The sequence below is a fragment of the Oncorhynchus masou genome, chromosome 14, assembly GCF_036934945.1.
Source record: "Oncorhynchus masou masou isolate Uvic2021 chromosome 14, UVic_Omas_1.1, whole genome shotgun sequence".
NCBI lineage: Eukaryota > Metazoa > Chordata > Actinopteri > Salmoniformes > Salmonidae > Oncorhynchus > Oncorhynchus masou.
In genome coordinates, this window is record NC_088225.1 from 13,335,558 (window position 1) to 13,359,588 (window position 24,031).

Consider the following 24,031-nt stretch of genomic DNA (forward strand, 5'->3'; position numbering starts at 1 on the left):
TGCCACTGCAATAAACCTAGTGTTATCAATATCTATGTTTAGATGTTTATGGATATGATTATATTACCTGATTCTTTAACTTTGACACATTTTAGCATGAGTGGTAATCAATATTCATTATGTATGTGCAGCAGAACATTTTTAGTCCTTGTACAACTAATACAAATGTTTGTTTCATTACCATATTGGAATAATATGGTAGTAACTAAATGGCTGTAGACCTATAGAAAATCAAAATATGACAGACTATGCTGTGGTACCCTTTGTGGCTGAAATCTCAGCATCCAGTGGTCCAGAACCAATGGAGAACTCTAACATGCCACCATTGTGTGGAGAGAATGCGCCGTTGAAAAGAAACTGCAGGAGGTGTGTGCAGGATGAGCGTGGAGTCGGCATGGAGGGAGGGGACGCGGGAAACTGGTAGAGGGATACGGGAAGGGGGAGACAACCAGTGCAACTTGGGAAGGATGGAAAGAAAGAAAGTAGGGTGGTTTGAGAGATGACATCATTCCTCATTTGAATAAATCCCAGCCGGGGTAGTGATTGGTCGTGAGATGGAGAAAGTCGAGTTACTTGGCTATTCATCCCTTTCAATTTCACCCCCGCGCGCAATGCCGTGGTAAAACCCTCTCTGCCTGTCCATCCATCCTGGCCAGTAGAGAGTGTGTGCGTGGACTGCAAATCGCTTTTCCTTTCTTTGGAAGGGACGCGCATCACTTCTGGAAACTGCGGTCGACAGAAGTTTCTTGGTAATCTGGCTGCTGTATTTTGGCCTGTTTCTCATCTTGTTCGGTTTCATTTTGTAATTTGTTACACTTTATTCGAGGATACTGAAAGGAGTCGGAGGATATTGTCAAACACTGGGCGTAGCTGGAGATCAAGCTATAGCTAGCTACACTGCGTTGGTAAGTCTAGAGATTGATTGATTGAGCGTTAGCATGTTAGCTAGCTGTGCAACTAAACTTACACTTAAATCACAAATATAAAATGCAAGTTACGATGTGATGCTTTAACGAATGTTTTTCGTCTCCTAAAATATTAGATTTTTATATTTAGTCTGGGTAGAATGGGTGAAAAATCATATAGTGGGTGAATGTCTTTGTCGACATTGCAAGTGCAATTCATGATTCCCTATTGCAAACGCAGGTTAGCGTTTTTCGTCATGGATCTTGTTCTGGAGGCAGGTCTGCAGAGTGGTCACTAGCTGGCACAACCACAGTCATAAAATCTGATTTTAAACCTAATCTTAACCACGCTGCTAACCCTAATGCCCAACTTTAATTTAAGACCAAAAAGCACGCTTTTTTGTTTTCGTGATTGTTTAAAACAAGGCAAATTTGACTTTGCAGCGGAAATCGCCCAGTTATGCCTCGAGTGCAAGATTCATGACATAAACGTCAACTTGAATCGGAAACCGCGCCATACAAATAAGCCTTGTTGAAATGCTAGCTAACTAAATAGGCTACTTGCTAACAGAACTATCCACGCAAGTCTGTTGGGTCGCACAAGAACGAGAACAGGAGCACGTGAATCGTTGCATTTTCTTTCTGCCAGTGAGCGGCTCAAGCCCTAAAGAGGATGTTTTAGATTCGGAATTCGATTGCAATTGGGAGGGGGTGATGGGGCGGTGGCAGCCCTGCGTGGTGGCTGAAATTGATCACCAGCTATTTAGCTAACCGACGAATGAACTGGCTAAAATAACAGCCTTCCTTTTGTAAGGGATCGGTGTGTAATCATGTGGATTTATTTGCCTTTTGAAAAGCAATTCGACGTATTCACTTCATTATATTAACTTTAGTTCTCTCAGGCTCTTCATCCTTCATGGCTGAAGCATATTGTTCTGTGCGGCCAAGTGTTCTCAGTGAGAACTGCTTCGTTCTGTGCCCCCCCCCCAGGCGATGTGTTGGGTAATTTAGGCTAATTCTGTTATATTTTGCATTAATCAGCGAACATGGCATAGGCTGCTTTTGTCTCAATGCAATAAAACACTTGGTTCAAACTGTATCATATAGGCTAACATTGTGGCTTCAGGCAATGAACTCGGAGCTATTTTTTGCTTGTGTGTTAATGTTATGCAACTAGACGACACTCTTCTCTCCAAAATAACAAGGGTGAATAACGTTAGTCTCCAAAACCCTCAACGTGCAGGTACCATATACAGTTAATCATTATAGATGGCCCACAGGCCTAACCTCTGCCCCTGATGTTCGGATGACAATGAGTTATATAGGGTGGGGTAGTGGGCATGGGTAGGTCAATATTCTGCAATGATCTGCCATGAGGTATTGATGCCACTCGGGAATAAATTGCATCCCAGGGTGATTAATGTGAGCACTTTTCAGGCATGGCCTTGTCTGGCTTAGAGAGGCTCCAACATGCAAGTCAACCCTCTGGTGCATTAATGAGTGATGGCTGACTCACAAAGCATGCAAGTGAATGAGGCAGCGGGATGGAGACACGCTCAGACATGGGACTGATGCATTCATGTGAAATTCAAGGCAGATCCTGTTTTACCCAAGTGCTGCTAGCTTGTTACATTAAAAAAATATATATATGTATATGTGTCATGTCTATGAATCTAATGATAAGACAGATTTTGTGTTAAATATCCTTTATCTTGTTTTAGCAAAAGTGTTATCTTTGTACTTTCAACCAATGTTTCAGCATTGTGACATTTGGTACCAAATTCCCCTTGCCACTTTCACAATAGGCTGAAAACGGATTCCTCCTCTCATGTCTTCGCTGGCATTTTGGTTATTACATTGTCTCACACCTATTTTAAGTCTCTCCTATAATGCCATGCACATGTTTTAGTAAGCCTGCTGAAACAGTTGGCCAAAGGAGGGCTTAGATGTCTACGATCAGAAGAGATGCAATTCTATGAGGAATTCATACTGGGGTGATTTTTATGGCCGACAGTTCTCTTTGCTCTGCCCTTCCTCTGACCTATGCCATGGGCTGTCGGGGAGATGCCTACAGTAATTTGTGCCTCGGCTTGCCCTCGGGCGTAGTATGCTTAATAATAGGTTGATTCAGTGATGTCCCTAACTGTTAATATCCAAATTTGTGTGCCCTGGACTGGTCTCCTACTCACCAGATCCCCCTCAGGCTGAACCAAGGGCCAGGGTTCCGGTCTGGAAGCACGCTGTCGACTGCACCTATAGTCTTGCGTCGGTATGAGAGGTTGACCGATTTTAATCGGAATGGTCGATTTAATTAGGGCCGTTTTCATAACAATCAGAAATCTGTATTTTTGGGTGCCGATTTAAAAATGTTTTTTATTTACATCTTTATTTAACTAGGCAAGTCAGTTAAGAACACATTCTTATTTTCAATGACGGCATTGGAACGAGGCAGAACGACAGATTCGTACCTTGTCAGCTCGGGGGATCCAATCTTTCAACCTTACAGTTAACTAATCCAATGCTCTAACCACCTGCCTCACGAGGAGCCTGCCTGTAACGCGAATGCAGTAAGCCAAGGTAAGTTGCTAGCTAGCATTAAACTTATCTTATAAAAAAACAAAGACTGTCGTTGCGCAAATGTGTACTTAACCATAAACATCAATGCCTTTCTTAAAATCAATACACAAGTATATATTTTTAAACCTGTATATTTAGCTAAAATAAATACGGGTTAGCAGGCAATATTAACCAGGTGAAATTGTGTCACTTCTCTTGCGTTCATTGCACGCAGAGTCAGGGTATATGCAACCGTTTGGGCCGCCTGGCTCTTTGCCAACTAATATGCCAGAATTTTACGTAATTATGACATAACATTGAAGGTTGTGCAATGTAACAGGAATATTTAGACTCATGGATGCCACCGGTTAGAAAAAATACGGAACGGAATAAACGTTTTGTGTTCGAGGTGACAGTTTCCGGATTTGACCGAAGGCTCGTGTTTATTATAGTTACGGTAAGTCTGATTTGATAGAGCAGTCTGAGGGGTGGAAGGCAGCAGTAGGTTCGTAATAGTCAAAGGTATATGGTTTAGAGAGATAGTCGACGCTTTATAATTCCTGTAATAACATGCAGCTGAACTTGAAAGGGGTTCCTTCGTTATTTTACCATTCATGTCTTCCATAGAGAATGTCTTGATCTATTTCAAATAAGGTCTGTGTTTCAGGCTTAAACCACCTAGGTGTTTTGATACCCATGTAAATCTCACTAGGATAAGGTAACATTTGTCAAAATATTTTCATAAATCCATTCTACAAAAAAAATTAACTTCGCTTATATTTAGCCAATATTGATCAGAGTTACCTTGTCCTATGGATATCTACACTGTTATAAAATTGGAAAGGTGGTGTAAGCCTACACGCTTTTCAGATTTTGCTAGGTGTCATGGGAATCGCACTTTGGTAGTCAAATCTTACCATGTCTGCATATAGAAATTTAGTTTTTGTTTTCAACATTAATCACAGGTAACTTAAACTCTATTTTTATTCAAACAGTTGAGTATTTGTCTCCTAAGCAGATTCTTCAGTATCATTGTCATTTCAGAGCTGTGTGTGTGTTTTACAGATGGCAGAGAAAAGCAGAGCACCAGTGTGGGACTATTACATGGAATTGGCACCAGGGAAAGCAAGGTGTCTTATTTGTGATAAAGATGTAAACATGGGGTCAGCAACGGCTAAATCAAAACATACCACCAACCTGTGGAATCACCTTAACACCCATCCAAAAGCCCACATGTATTATATTAAGTTAAAATAAAAGTGTTCATTGTTCATTCAGTATTGTTGCAATTGTCATTATTACAAAAATGTGTGTGTGTGTATATATATTTATTTCTAAAAATCTTCCGATTAATCGGTATCTGCTTGTTTTGTCCTCCAATCGGTATCGGCGTTGAAAAATCATGATCGGTCGACCTGTAGTCGGTACTGCAGTTTAACTGATGTCCGGCCCAGTAAGACAATTCCCATAGATGGCCCCATATAGAAGTCAGATGAAACTGGATGCAACTTGGATATTGGCGGTCCATGAATCGGCCATCTTGGACGCTGTCTCTAGTGCTCTTATTGCTCAGTGGGCTGAACAGTTAAGCTTGAACTGTTTGACCTTTGGCACTTTCTGTCACCATCACTTATGAATAAAGTCAGCTGGCAACTGGCTTGCAGTCGTGAGATTATTTTAACCACAGACTTGGGACTGTAGTATTGGTTTCTGTAGTGCCACTCCATTGTTTGCAATGGTCGTCACAATAATTCTGCTACGGACATTGGTCCAGTCAAGATAGCTGCCTCAGAGGTATCGCAGTTGTCAGTCCTGACAGTTGCTGCGCAGTTTTGAGGGTAATATGCCAGCAGCTGCAGTCATTTTCTGTGTTGAGGCTCTGAATTCTTCCAGTGGGAGGCTGGATAATGGACATGGTTTAGAACCCTGTTGCTATGCCTCCCTCACCACTTTCACAATTTTGCCTGGATTGCTGTGGTTGCTGACTGGCTGCGATATGGCATAACGTCTACTCAACATGGAAATGATCTTTAGTACTGTCAGAAACTAAAGGCTTGCTGGTTTCCAGAAGGGATGCATGATATATAGGTAAACCTATCAGAATCGGCCGATATTAGTTGAAAGTGTCAACATCGGTATCGGCCCGATGTGCAAAATCGGTGTCAAAGCTGACGTGCATACCTATATAATGTAGGCGTAATGACGCCACATAAAATTTTGCTCAACACAGCATTCCTAACCTAGCCCACTATCTGCTGTGTGGATCGAGCAGTCATTTGAAAGAGTAAACTCAAAGGCCAAATACATTATAATGGAATTCATTGCCCTTGACAATCAACCATTCTCTGTCGTGGGTGATGTTGGCTTTCACTGACTGGTTGAGCACCGGTACACACTACCAATTGCGCTATTTTTCAGATGTTGCCCTATCGGAGTTACACCGTAATAGCGTCACTGGTATTAGCTTTATGACATATGGAACGCCATTTGGGTCTTTGCAGGTCAAATAACACAGTTCTATTATAGAATGTTGTGTGTTCTGAATTTGCATGTGCAAACCAAGCGCCACCACTACTATCAGTAGCACTGTCAAAGCTGAACAAGAAAGTATACCGGCCATGAACGATGTGTTTACAATACCGCGTTGGCAATAAAGCATTATTTGTTAGACCGCAACTTCTGGGGTAGCTAGCTTTAGCTTGGTACCTAGCTAGCACCAATACAACCAGCCTGAAAACAATGACCATTAGAAACTGCAGTCATTTTCATTGTTCTTAGCAATGATTTAGGAATCCTTGTAAGTATTAGCTAGGTAGCCACTTGTTTGCATATTGAACTTCAGTTCATGAAAATAAATAGCTAGCCAGCTACTTAATGTTAGCTTTGGGAAACGGGGTTATAAATGGCCAGCTAGCTTCATCTGGCTAGTGAGGCTCGACCGGACCGGGTTATGTGTTGTGAAGCTAGCCACAATATGGATTAGGCACAATGGTATAATTTGCGGTTTTCCTTCAAAATAAAAGTACCTATTTTGAAAGTGATGCATGAGGTTACAATTTAGGCCATGTTAAACAAGGTTGGAATGTGAATCAATGGAATAGGCTGTCAGTCTACTCGGAGACAACTGAAGAGTTTACGCAAATGTTAGCATTGTATCTCTTATCGCGGGACTGTGAGAATTTTTTTTTATTTTACCTTTATTTAACCAGGCAAGTCAGTTAAGAACAAATTCTTTTTCAATGACAGCCTGGGAACAGTGGGTTAACTGCCTGTTCAAGGGCAGAACGACAGATTTGTACCTTGTCAGCTCGGGGGTTTGAACTCACAACCTTCCGGCTACTAGTCCAACGCTCTAACCACTAGGCTACCCTGTCGCCTCACCAGTCAGCCTATTGTGTGTATTGACATTCATGTTGCACTGTGCAGCTTTACCTAAGGATTGGGGTATCAGTCTACTCAACACGCAATATACTTTTTTCCCAAAGTCCTCAGAGTTATCAGACTCAAACTTCCACGCAGTATTGTTTTATCACAGAAATAGTGTTCAATACACATAGGTTGACAATGAATGTGGCTCAATTCATTTTTTTTCAGAGTCCCACAATAAGAGCTACGACGCTAATATTCTCTGGGGGTCACTGGGTACGCTAATATTCTCTGAGGGTCACTGGGTAGGCTGATACCTATGGCTTGTGAATCAATGACATGGGGTAAGGCTGTACAGTGAAATAAGTATGCTCCCAATGCAATTCTAAAGAATAATGCATCCAGTGTGATTTCAACAGATTTGTCAAATTAACGTTGTCTTTTGTTGAATTTATATAACATTCCAACATTAGCACAATCTGTTCAATAACGGCATAATTCTACTATTTGTATTCATTTGCATCGCTGTCAATGACACTTATTTCAAAGGCTAACGCAAAGTCCACTTGTGGCTAATCCTTATTGTGGCTAGCTTCACATAGATGGGTCGGACCCCCATTAATCAAATAAGAACTGTCTTATAAATTAGGGTTATTTTAGATGACACCTAGCTATATAGTTTGTCGTTTTACAATGTTTTTGGGGAAGAACATGTTTGCATCCATGAGTAAGCTTTTTTTAATGCCAGCACTATGTGCGCGAAACAACTTTACCAGCATTGTAGCATACGTATCGATGAATCGTTGTGAAATGAGTGATAGTGTAATAATTACGTAAAAAATGTATTAACACGTTAAATTATGTGACGTGCAGTCATATTCAGGTCCTGATTGGTCAACAAGCTTATTTGACACGTTAAAGTGTTATTTGACGCATATTTTTTGGCGTGCAAAGACCTAAACGGTGTTCCATAGGAATCCTGGTTGAGAATGAAACGACTGAACAACGAAACAGCACAGCAAGTTAGTGAAAGATGTTTTACTGGTAATCGGGACTTATGTAAATGCCAACAAACAAAATAACCTTTTGGTGTGTGTGTGTGTGTGTGTGTGTGTAACCTTTTATTTAACTAGGCAAGTCAGTTAAGAACACATTCTTATTTACAATGACTGCCTACCCGGTCCAAACCCGGACGATGCTGGGCCAATTGTGCGCCACCCAATCACGACCAGATGCGATACAGTCTGGATTTGAACCAGGGACTGTGGTGACGCCTCTTGCACTGAGATGCAGTATGTTAACTATTTAACTGTACTAGAATGCTTAAGGCTGTGAACATTTTAAGTATCGTTTTTCTTTTGGCAAGGAAAATATTGGATATCGGTCAGAAATGTCATCGGTGCATCACTAGCTTCTAGTGATTGAGCATCATTCTGCCACCTGTAGCTGATACAGTGCATTTGGAAAGTATTCAGACTCCTTGACTTTTCCCACTTTTCTTAACAGCCTTATTCTATCTAATATGGATTAAATCGTTACCCCCCCCCCCCCCCCAATCTACACACAATACCCCATAATGAGAAACAAAACGGGTTTATAGAAATGTTTGCTAATTTATTAAATATCACATTTACATAAGTATTCAGACCCTTTACTCAGTACTTTGTTGAAGCACCTTTGGCAGCGATTACTACCTCTAGTCTTGGGTATGACGCTACAAGCTAGGCTCACCTGTATTTGTGTAGTTTCTCCCATTCTTCTCTGCAGATCCTCTCAAGCTCTCAGGTTGGATAGGGAGCATTGCTGCACAGCTATTTTCAGGTGTCTCAAAGAAATGTTCGATCTAGTTCAAGGCTGTGTGCTTAGGGTTGTTGTCCTGTTGGAAGGTGAACCTTAGCCCCAGTCTGAGGTCCTGAGAGCTCTGTAGCATGTTTTCATCAAGGATCTCTCTGTACTTTGCTCCATCTTTCCTTCGATACTAACAAGTCTCCCAGTTCCTGCCGCTGAGAAACATCCCCACGGCATGCTGCTGCCACCACCATGCTTCACCATAGGGATGGTCCCAGGTTTCCTCCAGACGTGACGCTTGGCGTTCAGGCCAAAGATTTCAATCTTGGTTTCATCAGACCAGAGAATCTTGTTTGAGTGTCTGAGTGTCCTTTAGGTGCCTTCTGGCAAACTTCAAGCGGGCTGTCGTGCCTTTTACTGAGGAGTGGCTTCTGTCTGGCCACTCTACCATAACAGCGTGATTGGTGGAGTGCTGCAGAGATGGGAGAACCTTCCAGAAGTGCAACCATCTTCACAGAGTAAATCTGGAACTCTGTCAGAGCGACCATTGGGTTCTTCCTGACCAAGGCCCTTCTCTCCCGATTGCTCAGTTTGGTGGTTCCAAACTTTCTCTATTTATTAAGAATGATTGAGGCCACTGTTCTTGGACCTTCAGACATTTTCTGGTACCCTTCCGCAGATCTGTGCCTCGACACAATCCTGTCTCGGACAATTCCTCTGGTTTTTGCTCTGACCTTAGATGGACAGGTGTGCCTTTCCAAATCACGTCCAATCAATTACAGAAGTCAGAAGTTTACATACACTTAAATGAGTTTGAATGACTCCAACCTTTCAACCACTCCACAAATTTCTTGTTAACAAACTATAGTTTTGGCAAGTCTGTTAGGATATCTACTTTGTGCATGACAAAAGTAAATGCCCAATGCATTCAGCATTATGTCAGTGCTGTGGCAGCCTGTCTACACCACGGGCCAGTCTGGCATGATATGGATGCCAAAAGTTCCCGACGATAGAATTATGGCTACATTTGAGAGTTGACAAGGGGGAGATTTGTCAGATGTTTTGAGTCATTTTGAAATGCTATTGTCCTGTAATTTCCATTTAAGCCGTTTGACCCAAGGCCCAAATGCCATGTCAATTTCTGGGTAAAGGCTAGGTACAGTTTTATGTGGTGTTAGCCCAGCTGTTATTTTGTTGAAAAGCCCCGGTTAGCCCTAGTGGAGTTGACAACCTGCGAGGGATCAGATTCCATCTGGAACGTGCCTGCTCTGCTTCAAACAGGACATAATCCTCTTATGGCCAGAGTCAGTTCCAGTAGTGAGTGGCTGCTAGAGAGCTGGAGCCTCAAGGGTATGTTTTGCTGTCCCATCCAGATGCCTGCCTTGTTCCTCTCCGTCCTGTCTGGTGTCATCGATCCAACCCACCAGATGGCTCTATCTGGCCTAATGTCATTTACCCCCTGAGTGGAGTCTGTCAGTGGGGACACTGCCCATTATGGAGAAGGACCTGCTCTTCAAGTGACATATTACCCTCTCCTTCAGTCCCTCCACACCAGCCTCACTGGTGGGTAACCCCCAGGCAAGGGACACCATTAGTGGAACAGGTCCCTGTCTGCCTCTCTAATGCACTGACGCTTCTCACCATCTGAGTAGCCCACATCCTCACTTTCTCCCCCACGATCAATATCGGCATGGTCAAGATCACACCCACCCCGCTGTTCCTCTCAGTGGTCTACTGTAGCTAGACCGTGCGCTGTTGGGACCTTGTTTGTTGTCGGCTCCATCTCTCCATTGTTGTGATGGAGCCAGGTCTTTTTGTTTGGTTTCTGGGACACACAAGGTCTCTGTCCTGGGCGCTCTCTGTCTCTGTGGGTAGTCTCTGGGCTGGCGCTGGAGGACAGTCGGCCTGATCGTACAGGATTAGCACATCTCTTTGTCCAGGGTTAACAAGCTCTGTCATGTGTTAATCTCCCTGTCCCCGGGGGGCCGAGTCTCCTGAGGCTGGGAGATGGGTGACGCACGCTGGTAAAGTGGGGGTAGTGTGTGTTTGGGACCAGCATAATCACTTGATAGGTCCGGGAGCAAAGGCATGTGATGTAGATAGTACACTTCTCTCATTTGAAGTCTCTACCAGTCGTGCCACAGCGGTACAGACTCTAAATCTGCTTTTGGCTCCTTCTAAACTTCTTTAGAGCACAGGGATTAGTCTGTCACGTCACATGGTTCTGTGATTCAGGTGTCTGTCACACAAGATGTTGCCTTGACTGACACAGGCAGCAGACCAGTGAACAAGAGAAAAGCATATTCCTGAACTGAGTTGACTTTGTCCAAATGTCTGTTACCAAGACCATTGAGTTGTCAATAGAAATCATAAGGTTGAAACCATGGTGCATTGTAGGCTATAGCCCAGGAGACAGAGCAGAAAGCCGCTGATTTGGATCCTGTCTGGGGAGTTGTGTCCACAGCCTCATTTGTCGGGCATGTCCTGACGTCACCGTCCGAGAAGGGCCTCACAATCCTGTCTCGTCTCCCTCCTACACCGTGTCCAGGGAAGGAATTCTGTGGAGAGGAGTCAACTTTGTTTGGAGAGGTTGGTTTGTGTGTGGGGCAGGGGTGGCTTCCGGACCTTTGGCCGGGCCTGTTTGGGAATGTGCGAGCCACGATTAGTGTCAGTGTGATGAAGGCAGCACACTGACTCAGCTGGGACGGTGTCATGCGTCTTTTGTGCTCCTTTCTTAGCTGGGCAGCGCACAGCAACAATCAGTCCCTCAGTCGATAGCCGCCCCAAGGCTACAGAAGTGTATAATGGTTTCTATTAAAGCAGAGAGGGACAGTACCATGCAGGGAAAGCATCCTGCTGATTGAGTGGAGAGATGAACTGATGTGTACGGTAGTCGCTGAAAGGGACTATGATGATGGGTATGGTGTTATGTAATGCTTTTATGATGATGATGCTCATGACGTCTCTTGAAGCCTTGGAAAGCATGTATTTTTGGATGTGATCTATTGTAAGTTCCTGAATGACTTTTAATCACACTTGCAGATTTGTCATTCTCTACAATGTATTAATTGTACTTTGAAATGAATGATATTAGTAAGGCACAGCAGCTGTTCAGGTTTTGGTGCCAATATTTCCCTCTGAGATGATACATGATGGAGCGTATTAATGGGGGGGTTGTAGCTTTTGGAGGCGGTGCTGTTAGTTTCTGTTTTTGGCCCTCTGTAGCGCCCTCTAGCACTCCCCTGTTTCCCTTTTCTTCTTTTGTATCAGAACCATCTGCACCAACCCCTAATTAAGTTGTTGCCATGGGTCTAACCTTCTCTTTTATTCTTTGTGTATCTTGTCTAAGACTGGTAGTACCACCCATTCTGGTTTCAGCTGCGACTGTTTCAATTCCCCAGACTTGCTTGTGGACTCGACGCTGCATCGTTCAACAGAATGTTTCTTGTGTTCTGATCCTCAACGCACCATGTCTGGTGTGTGTGCCTGTCCTCCCTCAGAGGAATAGTGGAATGCTGCAGGGTGTCTGTTTTTAGAGTTTACCTCTGGCTCTATGCCGGCGCGTGGTGCCTCAAACATTAATGTTCACTGTAAGCTATTGGAATGTTCATTTCAAATCTTTTAACTGAAATTAACATGTTTGCGTCGAACATAAACCTTGTGGAACTTACCTCAGCGGTGTTGAATAAGAGCAGTGGTTTCTAGATGAAGACGCCACACAGTCTCAACATTAAACTGAGAGATGTTCTGTCAACACAGGCACCAGGGCGTCTTAACACTGGCCGAGGAGTAAAGACACCGGATCCCAGTGTTGGCAGCATGTGGTGATGGATGTGTGTTGATGGGTTCAGAGGCCGTTAAACTGGCCTCTTCAAACCAGACTCCCGACCGTTAACTCTTGAATCCTCTCTCTGGTGCCAGGGTTATCAATTCTATCATTAGGCACTAAGGGAAGGTTACGGGAGCGTTAGGAGAAGCACACCAAACTGATCTCCTGTTCCCTTGCCCCGGCTTCCTTCCGCTACAATCCTCCCATTGACGGCTATTTACAGCTGACCCTGGGGGACATGCCGGCACAGAGAATGTATGTACACACAGCAGTGTACTACTATTGCGGTGGCAGTTTGCATTGCTAGCTATTCATAAGTGCCGTTGACCGCTGTGATTTTCAGTAGCCAGGCTTTTGTTCCTGGCAAAGGGAGGCCCTGATTAGACATGCACACACTGGCCACCAGGAGAGATGACATTAAGTTAGCGTTTAGCCCACCCACTCCTGCTGGGGACTTTCATTGGGAATTGAACATGTATCATTTACGCCAATAGGTAGTTTTGTTTGACTGTTTCATCAAACAAATTGACCTAATGCCCCAAAACACAGCCATACACATGCAAAGGCTTGTATAGGTGTACACACGTAGAACCTGCACAGTTTTTTGAAATGTCAAAGTGATGATTACCGTTAGAATATGCTCATGACCTGATTATCGTCTGTGATTGGGAGTCCCATATAGCGGTGCACAATTGGCCCAGCGTCGTCCGGGTTTGGCCGGTGTAGGCTGTCATTGTAAATAAGAATTTGTCCTTAACTGACTTGCCTAGTTAAATAAAAATTCTGAGGGCTCCTCAAACGCATGTCTAGACAATCAGAAAAGCTGGGATCTCCCAGTGCTGTTGGAGGCTTGCCAAATATCAGTATAGGCCTATAAGTCTCTGCGGTATCGGAGACACACGGAGGCAGGTTAGTTGACATTGAATATGACTCTTGGAGGATGATCATACTTTGCCCAGCTGGTGTTCTATAATCAGCTGCTGAAGAGCATTAAGCGTCTTGTCTATGATTGATTAACAATAATGAGATAAAGGTGTGTGTGTGTGTGTGTGTGCACGTTCATCCTATTGTTTGGTTTCTCCTTGACATGACTGTGAACCCCTGCCCTTGGTGGTGTGTATGCGTAGTATTTTAATGACGTGTGTGTTTGTTCTCTGTATCTGTGTTGCTCATCGGTGAGGCTTGTCGAATGTTGTGAGATGCAGTTTGATAAGATGGAGCCGCTGTTTGGGAAGATATCGAAACCATCACTGTCCAAAGGACATTTAAAAAAAAACTTATCTTTCTGAACCTAAGCTAACGATGTATAAATAAAAACATTCAACTCTACATGATAGAAACAACAAATATGTCTGTACTCTTCCTCTCTTTATTGCTTCCCTAAATAACAATGAATTCTCCAGACAACATGGACAGGAAGTTGTTCCTCTCCTCTTGTGGGGTGGCGAGCGTCCTTGGGGTTGTGATGCAGCTGGTTGACCCTTGTCATCTTCCATCTAGGCTTCAACCCACAACCTCTAGCCGTTTAGCAGCCGACAGCTTCTGATATCCCACTCCAATGAACAAAGTATATCTAACACACTGCCATCTGTGGAGAATCAGCTTGAGCTGTTTTACGAACAGGGAATCCTACCGCCATCTTTCTCTAATCAAGCATATGACTGCAAAGACCATCCCAAAATATTTCACCAAAGACAACTACAACATTGCAGGGTTGTCCAAAGTGTCAAAATATTGCCAGTGCCAACACATGTATCATTGGGCGTAGTTGTATGTTCCTTACTACACAGGGTGATGTAGACGGGGCAAGGGCCTAGACTAGAGCTGTGTAACCTCCCAACTGGAGGAAAACGAGCAGAGCAGTGTTCCTCTGGCTGAGGGCTGGAGATTTATCACCACAACAGAGCAGAGCTTGGAAAAGCACCGTCTGGCTGTTCAGAAACTGCAGGAATAGAACCGTTCAGAACACAGGATGGGGAGGTAAAGGGAGCAAAGCACCGATTGGATTTGACTTTATTTTTTCCTAGTTGAGTTGTCAGGGCTATTGACGTGAGTCCCTGGTGTCAATCTGGAGTTGGATTTTGTTGTTGGTTTTCTTTTTGAAGGGTTGGAGAAAGGGCAGGCGTCTGTTAGTGTAGAGCTCTGTTATAGGCAGAGCAGCATGGTGTGAGGACCTGGTTCTTGAACAGAGCATCTCTGTTGGACTGAGCTTAACATGTACATGTGTGAAGCACGGTTGCTGTTGCTTTCACTTGCATCCAACAGACACCTCACTCCAAATGTGACTGGTGTGTCACTCAATTAATCTGATTGCCCTGTGTGCTCTGGCAGGGCTCTCTCCTCCCCCTCTCACTGCCACTGTGTTGTCTGTCACTGTGTGTGTGTGTGCTACTTGCGGTATGGACTTCTCCTCGAGGGCCTTTTATCTCTCTCCTTCTCTCTCTCTCTCTTCCCCTCTGGCCTTGCTCAGCTGCTCAGGCCATCTGTGCGAACGCAAACAGAGAACAGAGGGGTAGAGAGTGCGAGGGTGGGCGAAATTGTGGAAAAGGAGAAAATGGGAGGTTTGGCAGGCGAACGAAGGAAAGCACAGTAATGTATTTAGTTTTAGAGGATGAGTAAGAGATGAGAGCAGAGAGAAACAGGGGCTGTGTGGGGAGTGGTTCCAGGAAGCTAACAGTATAAAGACTGACTCTCTCCTCGACAAAGGAGGGGGAGCAGCAGATATGGGTATGGGGGGAGAGAGGGGCTGAGGGGAAGTGGAGAGGCCTTCTAGAGTCGTTCTAAGCTTTGCAGACTGTATCCCCTCCTGTTCCCATGCTCCTCAGGCCAAGCCACTTTCTCTACCTCGGTGTTGCTTCACTGACTTTATGTTTCCCTGTTATTAGGCCTCTGCTCCACACTTCAGGTCTTACCTCTCCACCCTGACGGCAAAGCATCTGTGTTTATGGTACTTCCCCAGTGCGACTGCCTGCGAGTCAGTTCTTATGGCATTGTTGACATGCATGTCTTTTCCTTTACATCTCCTTGTGAGTGGTTTGGTTCACCACATCTGAGTGGCGTGTGGTTCCTTAGCTTTGCGGTCTTGTCTGATGAACTAGAGCATGTTGTAGAGAGAGCTCCTTCTGACTTGATTTGTTAGGAGTGGAAGGGATTTTTACGATTTCCCCTCGCTTCAGTTGAAGGATGGCTTGTCTTCCAAACCCGTGGTTCTGATGCTGCTTCTGTATGTAGACCTAGGATATAATACACTCAAGTGCATTCTCTGGCTTGTTAATGTTTAAAAACAAGATTTGCTAGCTCTGTTTTGCCTTGAGTTTGTACTTAGAACAGAATGTCTACATTTTTGTTTTTTTATAGTTGTCCCCTATCTCTTCCCCCAGAATATATTGTCACACGTATCTCGTGTGTCTGTGAGTTCCCTCCAGGGTTGTTTAGCAATGAAGCTCTCTGCAGAATGGCACACCCTGTTCTGTCTGCTCCTAATCTGTTAGGATCATTGACCGTAAACACGTTTTCTCTACTTTCAAAACATTATTTCGGCGTACGCTGTATGTAGTGTTTGTCTGTATATCTGTCTGTAGGAAAGTCTTTATCTGATCCCTCTGTGGCCTGTCTGCTGATATGAAGGCTCCGTGTCATGCATGTCCAGTCTTGTTACAGCCTGACGATACTATTCTCTTCTCTTTGCCAGATCAGACTCCAGTTACCATCTTCAGTTTCAAGCTCTCCAGCCCTCCTCTGTAGAGACGGACAGCCAGGACTGAGGGGAGATGAAACCGGATGGGGTTGCCACGGCAGCGATGGAGCCAATGGAAGCACTGGATGCTGATCCGGTAAACGAGTCAGTTGCGATGGGAGAGGAGCCTAACCAGGCTGCGCCGGCACCGCAGACGGAGGGAGTTGGCCAGCAGGGAGAGATGGGGCAGGGTGAGCCTCAACCAGAGCCAGCCCAGGTGGCCCCCACCAAGACGGGGAACAGCAAGGCTGCAGCAGACCCAAAAGCCAAGACCAAGGCCACCGCTGCTAAGACGAAGCCTGGGACCACCACCACAATTAAGACCACGACCGGACCAGGGTCTCGACCCAACACCGCCCAGAGCCGACTGACCAACGGGGTTTCCAAGCCACATGCCAACGGAGTGGCCAAGAAGACCACCACTGGTGCCCCAGAGAAGACCACGCCCAAGAGGCCCGTAGGCACAGCCGTTGCCCCTACCACTAAGACCGCCGCCAAGGTTGGTGAGAAGAAGCCAGCGGGCACCACCCGCCCTGCCTCGGCTCCTGCTGCCACCAACGGGGTGAAGGCCACCACAGGAACAGCAGCAAAGAAGACACCTGCGGCGCCAACTAATGGTGTCAAAGCCACCACCACCGCTGCTAAGAAGCCCACAGGTAGGCTAACATTTAGGACCAGTCATTTTCAGTCACTGAAAGCTACGTGAAGCCTTGCATTTGTCATCAGTTGCCAATTGTCTTCTGTACACAGCAAATGTACATTTTCCCTGAGGCAAAGTATGACATTGTACTCTGAATGTTGGCATACAGCACATCCATATCTATTCAGCTGAAGATGTATGACACGCTGGAATGACTGCAATAAATATAGAAATACATTGGCCTGGTGCCTCATGAAATACATTGGCCTGGTGCCTCATGAAATACATGTTATGACTTAAATCATTGGCTGCGTCTCTCAAGTGAAATAATCTTACTCATGTTGTATATCTATCTCTTTGTCCTTCCCTCTGTTCCTCACCTTCCCATATCTCATCTCCCCAGCTCCCCGGCCTGTCTCTGCAGCTACCACCAAGCCCAGCACTGCTGCTGCTCCCAGGTCCCCTGTTTCCAAGACAACCAGGTAGGCCAACCATTGGTGTAGAGCTCGTAGCCCCTCCCCTGGGGAGAGACTGTGAGTGTGTAGATAACAACATAGTAGGCAGTAATTGGTCCTCACTTCAGACTTCCTCCAGGCAAAAGCTGATTGTCTGTCTACCTCGCTGGGCAGCCTTTTGTTTGATGCCGGCTTCAATTCACTGTGCAATACATGTGCAACTACAGCAGTAGTAATGAATAGTTTTAATAAATTCAGTGTAACGCTCCAGTTGCTTCATTTGGGAATGTTGCAGGCTGAAAGGGACTGGTTAAAACACTCTGGAGGAACAGGCACAATGTCTCTACACAGAGAGGGGCTTTAAGAAGTCCTCAGAAGTAGGCCAGCAGTCACTCTGAGCCAGGTATCGCAGCGCTGTTTTGGGTTTGCAAATCGCATCCAGAGATTAGTCTGCACCCCTCAGAATAAATAATAACCAACTCCAGGAGACAGACCAGGCTGTTTTGGACCTCTGTTTGGCAGTGAGTAGAATCAGGTCAGATTAGGCCCAGACAGTACCTGAGTCACGCTGTGTGGCTTTCCAGCAGAGACACGCGTAACCCCAGGGAGCAACACCAGAGAGTCATGGGCTGCGGCGAGGTGGCTCAACAAGCCTTTTGTCTGTGAAGAGGGGGGGATGATCAGGGATGTCCTAAGGTGTCTGGCTGTTCTTTGAATAGGCCCTCACTCCCCCTGCCCAACCCCCCTTTCCCCTTCTGTGTTGTTTGTGTACCAAGGGAACTGTGGTCTCTTACTTTCATAGTTCCTTACTTTTCAAAGCTCCCCTTCCAACAATCTAACAGGATCTAGCGAGTACATACCGGTCAACAGATAGCGATTTTTAACATTTTTTTTTTTGCGAGTGAGACGATCTCTGGTGAAGTTAAACTATGAGGTAAGCGGGGAATTTAATCCATGCATTACGGAACAAAACAGTCAACTTTGCGTTGTGCAACATATGGCTGAGGGAGATAGCTTGGAGGCTGATGGGTGCAGTGAGCGTTGTGTACCCAGCCAGCCTGCACTGGGGGTAACAGACTGTGACAGGGTCATAAATCTCTGCTGTAATTAGATTTAGCCCTTTTCCCTTCCTGCTCCCTCTTTTTAATGCATGTCTGTATCAGATGAGCGTATGAGTGCAGAGTGGATACGTTCTGGCATATCAGACACCGCCTGTCTCCCTGCTCACTGAGACGGCTGACTCTCACACACAATACTCATTTTGTCCCTCAATTTATTCAAGTTCGCTCTTTTGGAGATTTTATCAGACCGAAAAGATTGGAACGCAAATATATAGTTTTTTTACGATCCTACAGCTACAAATGGCCTAAATCTAATTTGACTGAATCATATCATTATGGCTGTGACAATTATAGAATAACCAGTAGGCTAAATGTCATGCAAATGGCCATGGTTGTCTTAATATTGAATTATTTTTTATAAAAATGTTTTGAGCTTGTAATGCATTTTTGAAAATGTCCTACGAGATACTTAATGAATATGACACTGCTTTGGTGACACTCCCGTCTCACAAACACATGGTTTTTAACTGAGACATATATTTGAAACGTTTGGACATTGAAGTTTATGCATATTATTATGATGCATCTACATGACCCTGCGTTCCATGGCAGCGATAATAGCTCCCCATGTGCAATGTTGACCAATAGCAAATCATAGCATTGTTTAAAATTCAGAAAATTCTATGTACAAGATTCCAAATTCTCATCATGAATGGATAAATGAAGTGCTCAAAGGAATTAACATGGTGTCCATTTTAAAAGTTATAAATATTTGACCTCTTGGAACGTCTCTCCCAACCATGCTGTTTTGCTCGTGAAATGATTAAGCTACCAACTTTACCCGATTCATGTTAAAATAACAAACTGCTATTGGGTCAACTATAGGGTACAAAACATTAGGAACACCTTTCCATGACATTGTCCAGGTGAAAGCTGTGGGCCCTTATTGAGGTCACCTGTCTCCTCCCTTTCAATCTGTGTAGAAGAAAGGGAGGAGACAGGTTAAAGATGGATTCTTAAGTCTTGATATGATTGAGACATGGATTGTGTATGTGTCCCATTCAGAGGGTGAATGGTCAAGACAGGCCAGCATCCCTGAGGAAAGCTTTCCGCAGTCCATGGCTGACGAATTGAGGCTGTTCTTAGAGCAAAAGGGTGTTCCTGATGTTTTGTACACCGTTTGTACTTCAATATGAACTTGAATCCCCCTTCACCTAAAATGATGCTTGTTTTTTTCCTGGATTTTGCTTCTAATTGTCGGTTACACAATTATATAATAATTGTAAATGCCCTACGCATCATTGCTGTTTTGGTTCCGTTGACATTTATCAAGTCCGGTCTGTTCTGTTTGTCCTGAAACTGTTATGCTTTTTGTTCTGTTTTAGTCTGACCCCTCCAAACACTAGATCCAGTCTGCTGGTGACACATCTCGGATTGATTCTGAAGTTCAACCTCAGACTTTGTCGATGGCAGCTGATAATATGTGTTAGAAAGGAATAGTCTGCAGCAGCACACGATTCCTCAGTGTTCCACCTCTCCTTTTACAGTAGCACTTAATACCTGTCACTACTTCCTGGTTGGTGGGTGTGGTAGAGGTGTGAACACTATTTGGCCGCGATGTGTGTGTGTGCCATTTGTTTTTGCTTTACCAATTTAGCTGTGTGATGAGGTGTGCACACATTTGCTCAAGCCATCACTGTTGTGGGGCTGTTGGTACTCTCTGTGCATGTCTGCTGTTTGATACTGATTGCCTGTATAATGTTAGATCTACAGCTTGTGACGGGAAACCTCTGGGTCTGATTTAGTGTATGTTGAAAAATAAGTCATTATGTGGTGTTGGACACAGTGGGTGGTGTGGGGGAAGGTATGTGTGTTTTGAGAATAGTTGAGATGACATCATGCAGTGCCTGTCATTGCTCATTGGGTGAAGGTTTGCCTGCATGCATATGCTAGTGTCGTATATGCTGTGCAGGCCTGTATTGCTGGGAGGCTGTGTATGTTAATCAGCACGCTGTATGTGTGCATGAAGTCCAACAACAAAATGGCGCCAATGATCGTTGCCCTGTCGCCTAGCCAACTTTATTCTAATGTTGGTGTTATTTTTTATTTATTTTTCTGATTTTATTTATTACTTCTGTTGTTTTTGACTTGACTTGTTATTGATTAATGTACTGCGTTGAGGAAGCTAGCACAAGCATTTCACTGCACCTTTTATACCTGCTGTACGCTGACAAATACAATGTTATTTGATGGTAGAGGTCGACCGATTATGATTTTTCAACACCGATACCGATTATTGGAGGACCAAAAAAACCGATACAGATTTAATCGGACAATATTTTTACATTTATTTTTATTTATTTTGTAATAATGACAATTACAATAATACTGAATTAACACTTATTTTAACTTAATATAAAACATCAATAAAATCAATTTAGCCTCAAATAAATAATGAAACATGTTCAATTTGGTTTAAATAATGCAAAAACAAGTGTTGGAGAAGAAAGTAATATGTGCCAATATGCAATATGTGCCACGTATGTGCCATGTAAAATATGTGCCACGTAATAAAGCTAACATTTGCGTTCCTTGCTCAGAACATGAGAATATATGAAAGTTGGTGGTTCCGTTTAACATGAGACGTAAATATTCCAAGGTAAGAGGTTTTAAGTTGTAGTTAATATAGTATTTATAGGACTATTTCTCTCTATACCTTTTGTATTTCATATACCTTTGACTTTTGGATGTTCTTATAGGCACTTTAGTATTGCCAGTGTAACAGTATAGCTTCCGTCCCTCTCTTCGCCCCAATCTGGGCTCGAACCAGGAACACATCGACAACAGCCACACTCGAAGCAGCGTTACCCATCGCTCCACAAAAGCAGCGGCCCTTGCAGCGCAAGGGGAATAACTACTCCAAATCTAAAAGGGAGTGACCTTTGAAACGGCATTAGCGCACACCCAGCTAACCATTTCACATTGGTTACACCAGCCATAGGCTGATAGGCTTGAAGTCATAAACAGCGCTGTGCTTGCGAAGAGCTGCTGGCAAAACGCACGAAAGTGCTGTTTGAATTAATGATAACGGGCCTGCTGCTGCTCAGTCAGACTGCTCTATCAAATCATAGACTTAATTATAACATAACACATAAACTATCATCTCGAAAACAAGACGTTTATTCTTTCAGTCTAATACGGAACCGTTTGGTATTTTATCTAACGGGTGGCATCCTTAAGTCTAAATATTCTTGTTACATTGCACAACCTTCAATGTTATGTCATAATTACGTAAAATTCTGGCAAATTAGTTCGCAATGAGCCAGGCGGCCCAAATTGTTGCATATACCCTGACTCTGTGTGCATGAATGCAAGAGAAATGACACAATTTCACCTGGTTAATATTGCCTGCTAAACTGGATTAGTAGTTATAACTAGTGATTGTTTTTTATAAGATAAGTTTAATGCTAGCTAGCAATTTACCTTGGCTTCTACTGCATAACAGGCAGGCTCCTCGTGGAGTGCAATGGTTAGAGCGTTGGACTAGTTAACTTTACGGTTGCAAGAATGGATCTCCTGAGCTGACAAGGTGAAAATCTGACGTTCTCCCCCTGAACAAGGCAGTTAACCCACCGTTCCTAGGCCGTCATTGAAAATAATGTGTTCTTAACTGACTTGCCAAGTTAAATAAAGGTATAAAAAAAATGGAAATCGGCGCCCAAAAATACCAATTTCCGATTGTTATGAAAACTTGAAATCGGCCCTAATTAATCGGACATTCCGATTTTAATCGGTCGACCTGTAGCTGAACATGTTGCAGGTCGTGGCTTCAGTAGAGTATGTAGCTGAACATGTTGCACGTCGTGGCTTCAGTAGAGTGAACCACATAAAGGGCTGAGGAGGATGGATGCTACACAGATGAATAAGTCATATGTCCCTGCTGAGCCTCGTCATTGCTAGGAGGGCATATGGAGATGAGTGAACACAGTGAGGTGGTGGGGGATCTAAATAGAACAGCAAAGGATGTGTGAGAGGGAGATGGACCCCATGCACATTATACAGGACCCCATAAACAGTGCATTGTTGGGCCTGTATTGAGTAAGGAGCGTCGGTGTTCTATGAATTTGGAGGAAGCCATGATAGGCTAGGAGAAGAGGACAGGTGGTGGTTCTCTCTCCCTTGTCCTGCTGTACTAAACAGTAATAGAGCAGTAGGCTGCCAGTCGTATACAGTGTAAAATAGCTGTGCCAGTCGTGTACAATATGAAGCGGGCCAGTTGTGCAGGCTGTAAATCTCCTCTCCTGCTGGGCTCTGGGTGTGACAGGCAGACCACTCTGACGCCATGGTTTTATGGGAGGTGCAACAGCAGACCTAATCACCTAAAGTGTGTGTGTGTGTGTGTGAGCTCATGCTCTAGAAGTATGGCAGGCGTGATGGATGTTTGCAGAGGACTCTCTGGGAAGGCAGGGGTTCTATAGGCCTCTGCTTCACCACAGTCATACAGGGACCTGCATTGTCACCCACCCAGCAGGCTCTACCTGCTCTTTGTTCTCACTGGTTTCCTCTTTGTCCCTCTACTGATAGGAGATGGAAACCATTTGACTGTTACTCGACACCTCAGCTCCATCTTCAGTAGGTTGACTGTCCTTTTGATATCTTGTTATTTTTAAACGTTATTTCCCTCAAGCAGAACCAACCAAGAAGCCAGCTATAGCTGGTTCATCAGGGTAAGGCGGCACCCTGTGTAATGTCTTGTCCTTTCGCTCAAAGCCCCTCTTGAGTGCTGCTGCGGCAGTATAAGGGTCTCTCTAGCTCCAAGGAAACTAACTACCTGGTGAATTTTTCTGGGAAACTGCAAGCAAAGGACTGATACCTTTTTGTTCCTGGGTTAGAGTGAGATTCCTGTGGTGTTCCCATATATCTGAAGCCCTGTGTGGATGTCCTGGGGGTAGAGTCTCCTCCCTTTAACCAGGGTAAAGTGTCCCTCCCAGCCTTTCTGCTGAACTAAAATGGCATCATCTCTAATATGCCAGCTGTCTCCCCGGGAGGAGGTCCGTCCCCATGGTAGCTGGCTCTCTGCTGTTTGCTCTGCTGCAGGGGAGGGACTAGCCTTGCTTATGCATCTCGTTGACTTAATCGTAGCCCCACTTTGATTTGCCACGCGAAGGCACACAACCTGATTTTATGTTAATCACCGCAACGCTCCACATCGTTCCAGAATCCGTAATGAAACACAAATGTTATATTTTAAAAACCCCAGGCGACTTTGGTGGACTTTAATTGTCTCTGCGCTCATTTTTTAAGCTTCAGTGAATTTCTAGGCTTTATCCCTACATTTTCTTTAACCCCAATTTGTGGTGATATTCCCAATGGCAAGGCCGTTGGCAAGTTTGAGAAACAATGCACAGCAATTTTCCTTTGTGTGCAAGCTATTAGACTGATCAGGAGTCTAACATGATCAACGCTGCCTCAGTCATTTGGGTGACAGTGTACTTAATTTGAGAATACGGGGAAAAAAATTAAAAGCTTATAACAATTCAAGTATCATTGCACTGTAATGTCTCAGTGGAGCCTTTTCATTGTGCCTAACTGCCGAGAAGCATGTATTAATTTTGTAACACATCCTGTCTGTCTTTTTATTATTGTTCGGCCATGCCCCATTATTCTATAACGGCTGCACTGGCTCCTACAACAG

The 24,031-nt window shown here is 44.3% G+C and overlaps 1 protein-coding gene across 2 annotated transcripts in view; it reads left to right on the plus strand.

Moving 5' to 3' along the window:
• Nucleotides 1-448: 448 nt before the first annotated feature.
• Nucleotides 449-24,031, plus strand: part of LOC135554289 (mucin-19-like) — a 30,704-nt gene continuing 7,121 nt past the window's right edge. Inside the window, exons 1-3 of one of the 2 annotated variants that reach the window (XM_064986502.1) lie at nt 449-905; nt 16,136-16,836; nt 17,224-17,302. In XM_064986502.1, the coding sequence (XP_064842574.1) occupies nt 16,215-16,836; nt 17,224-17,302 (701 nt within the window). In that variant the 5' untranslated portion in view covers nt 449-905; nt 16,136-16,214. The remainder of the gene's footprint in view (nt 906-16,135; nt 16,837-17,223; nt 17,303-24,031) is intronic. The other variant, XM_064986503.1, reaches the window with a different exon arrangement.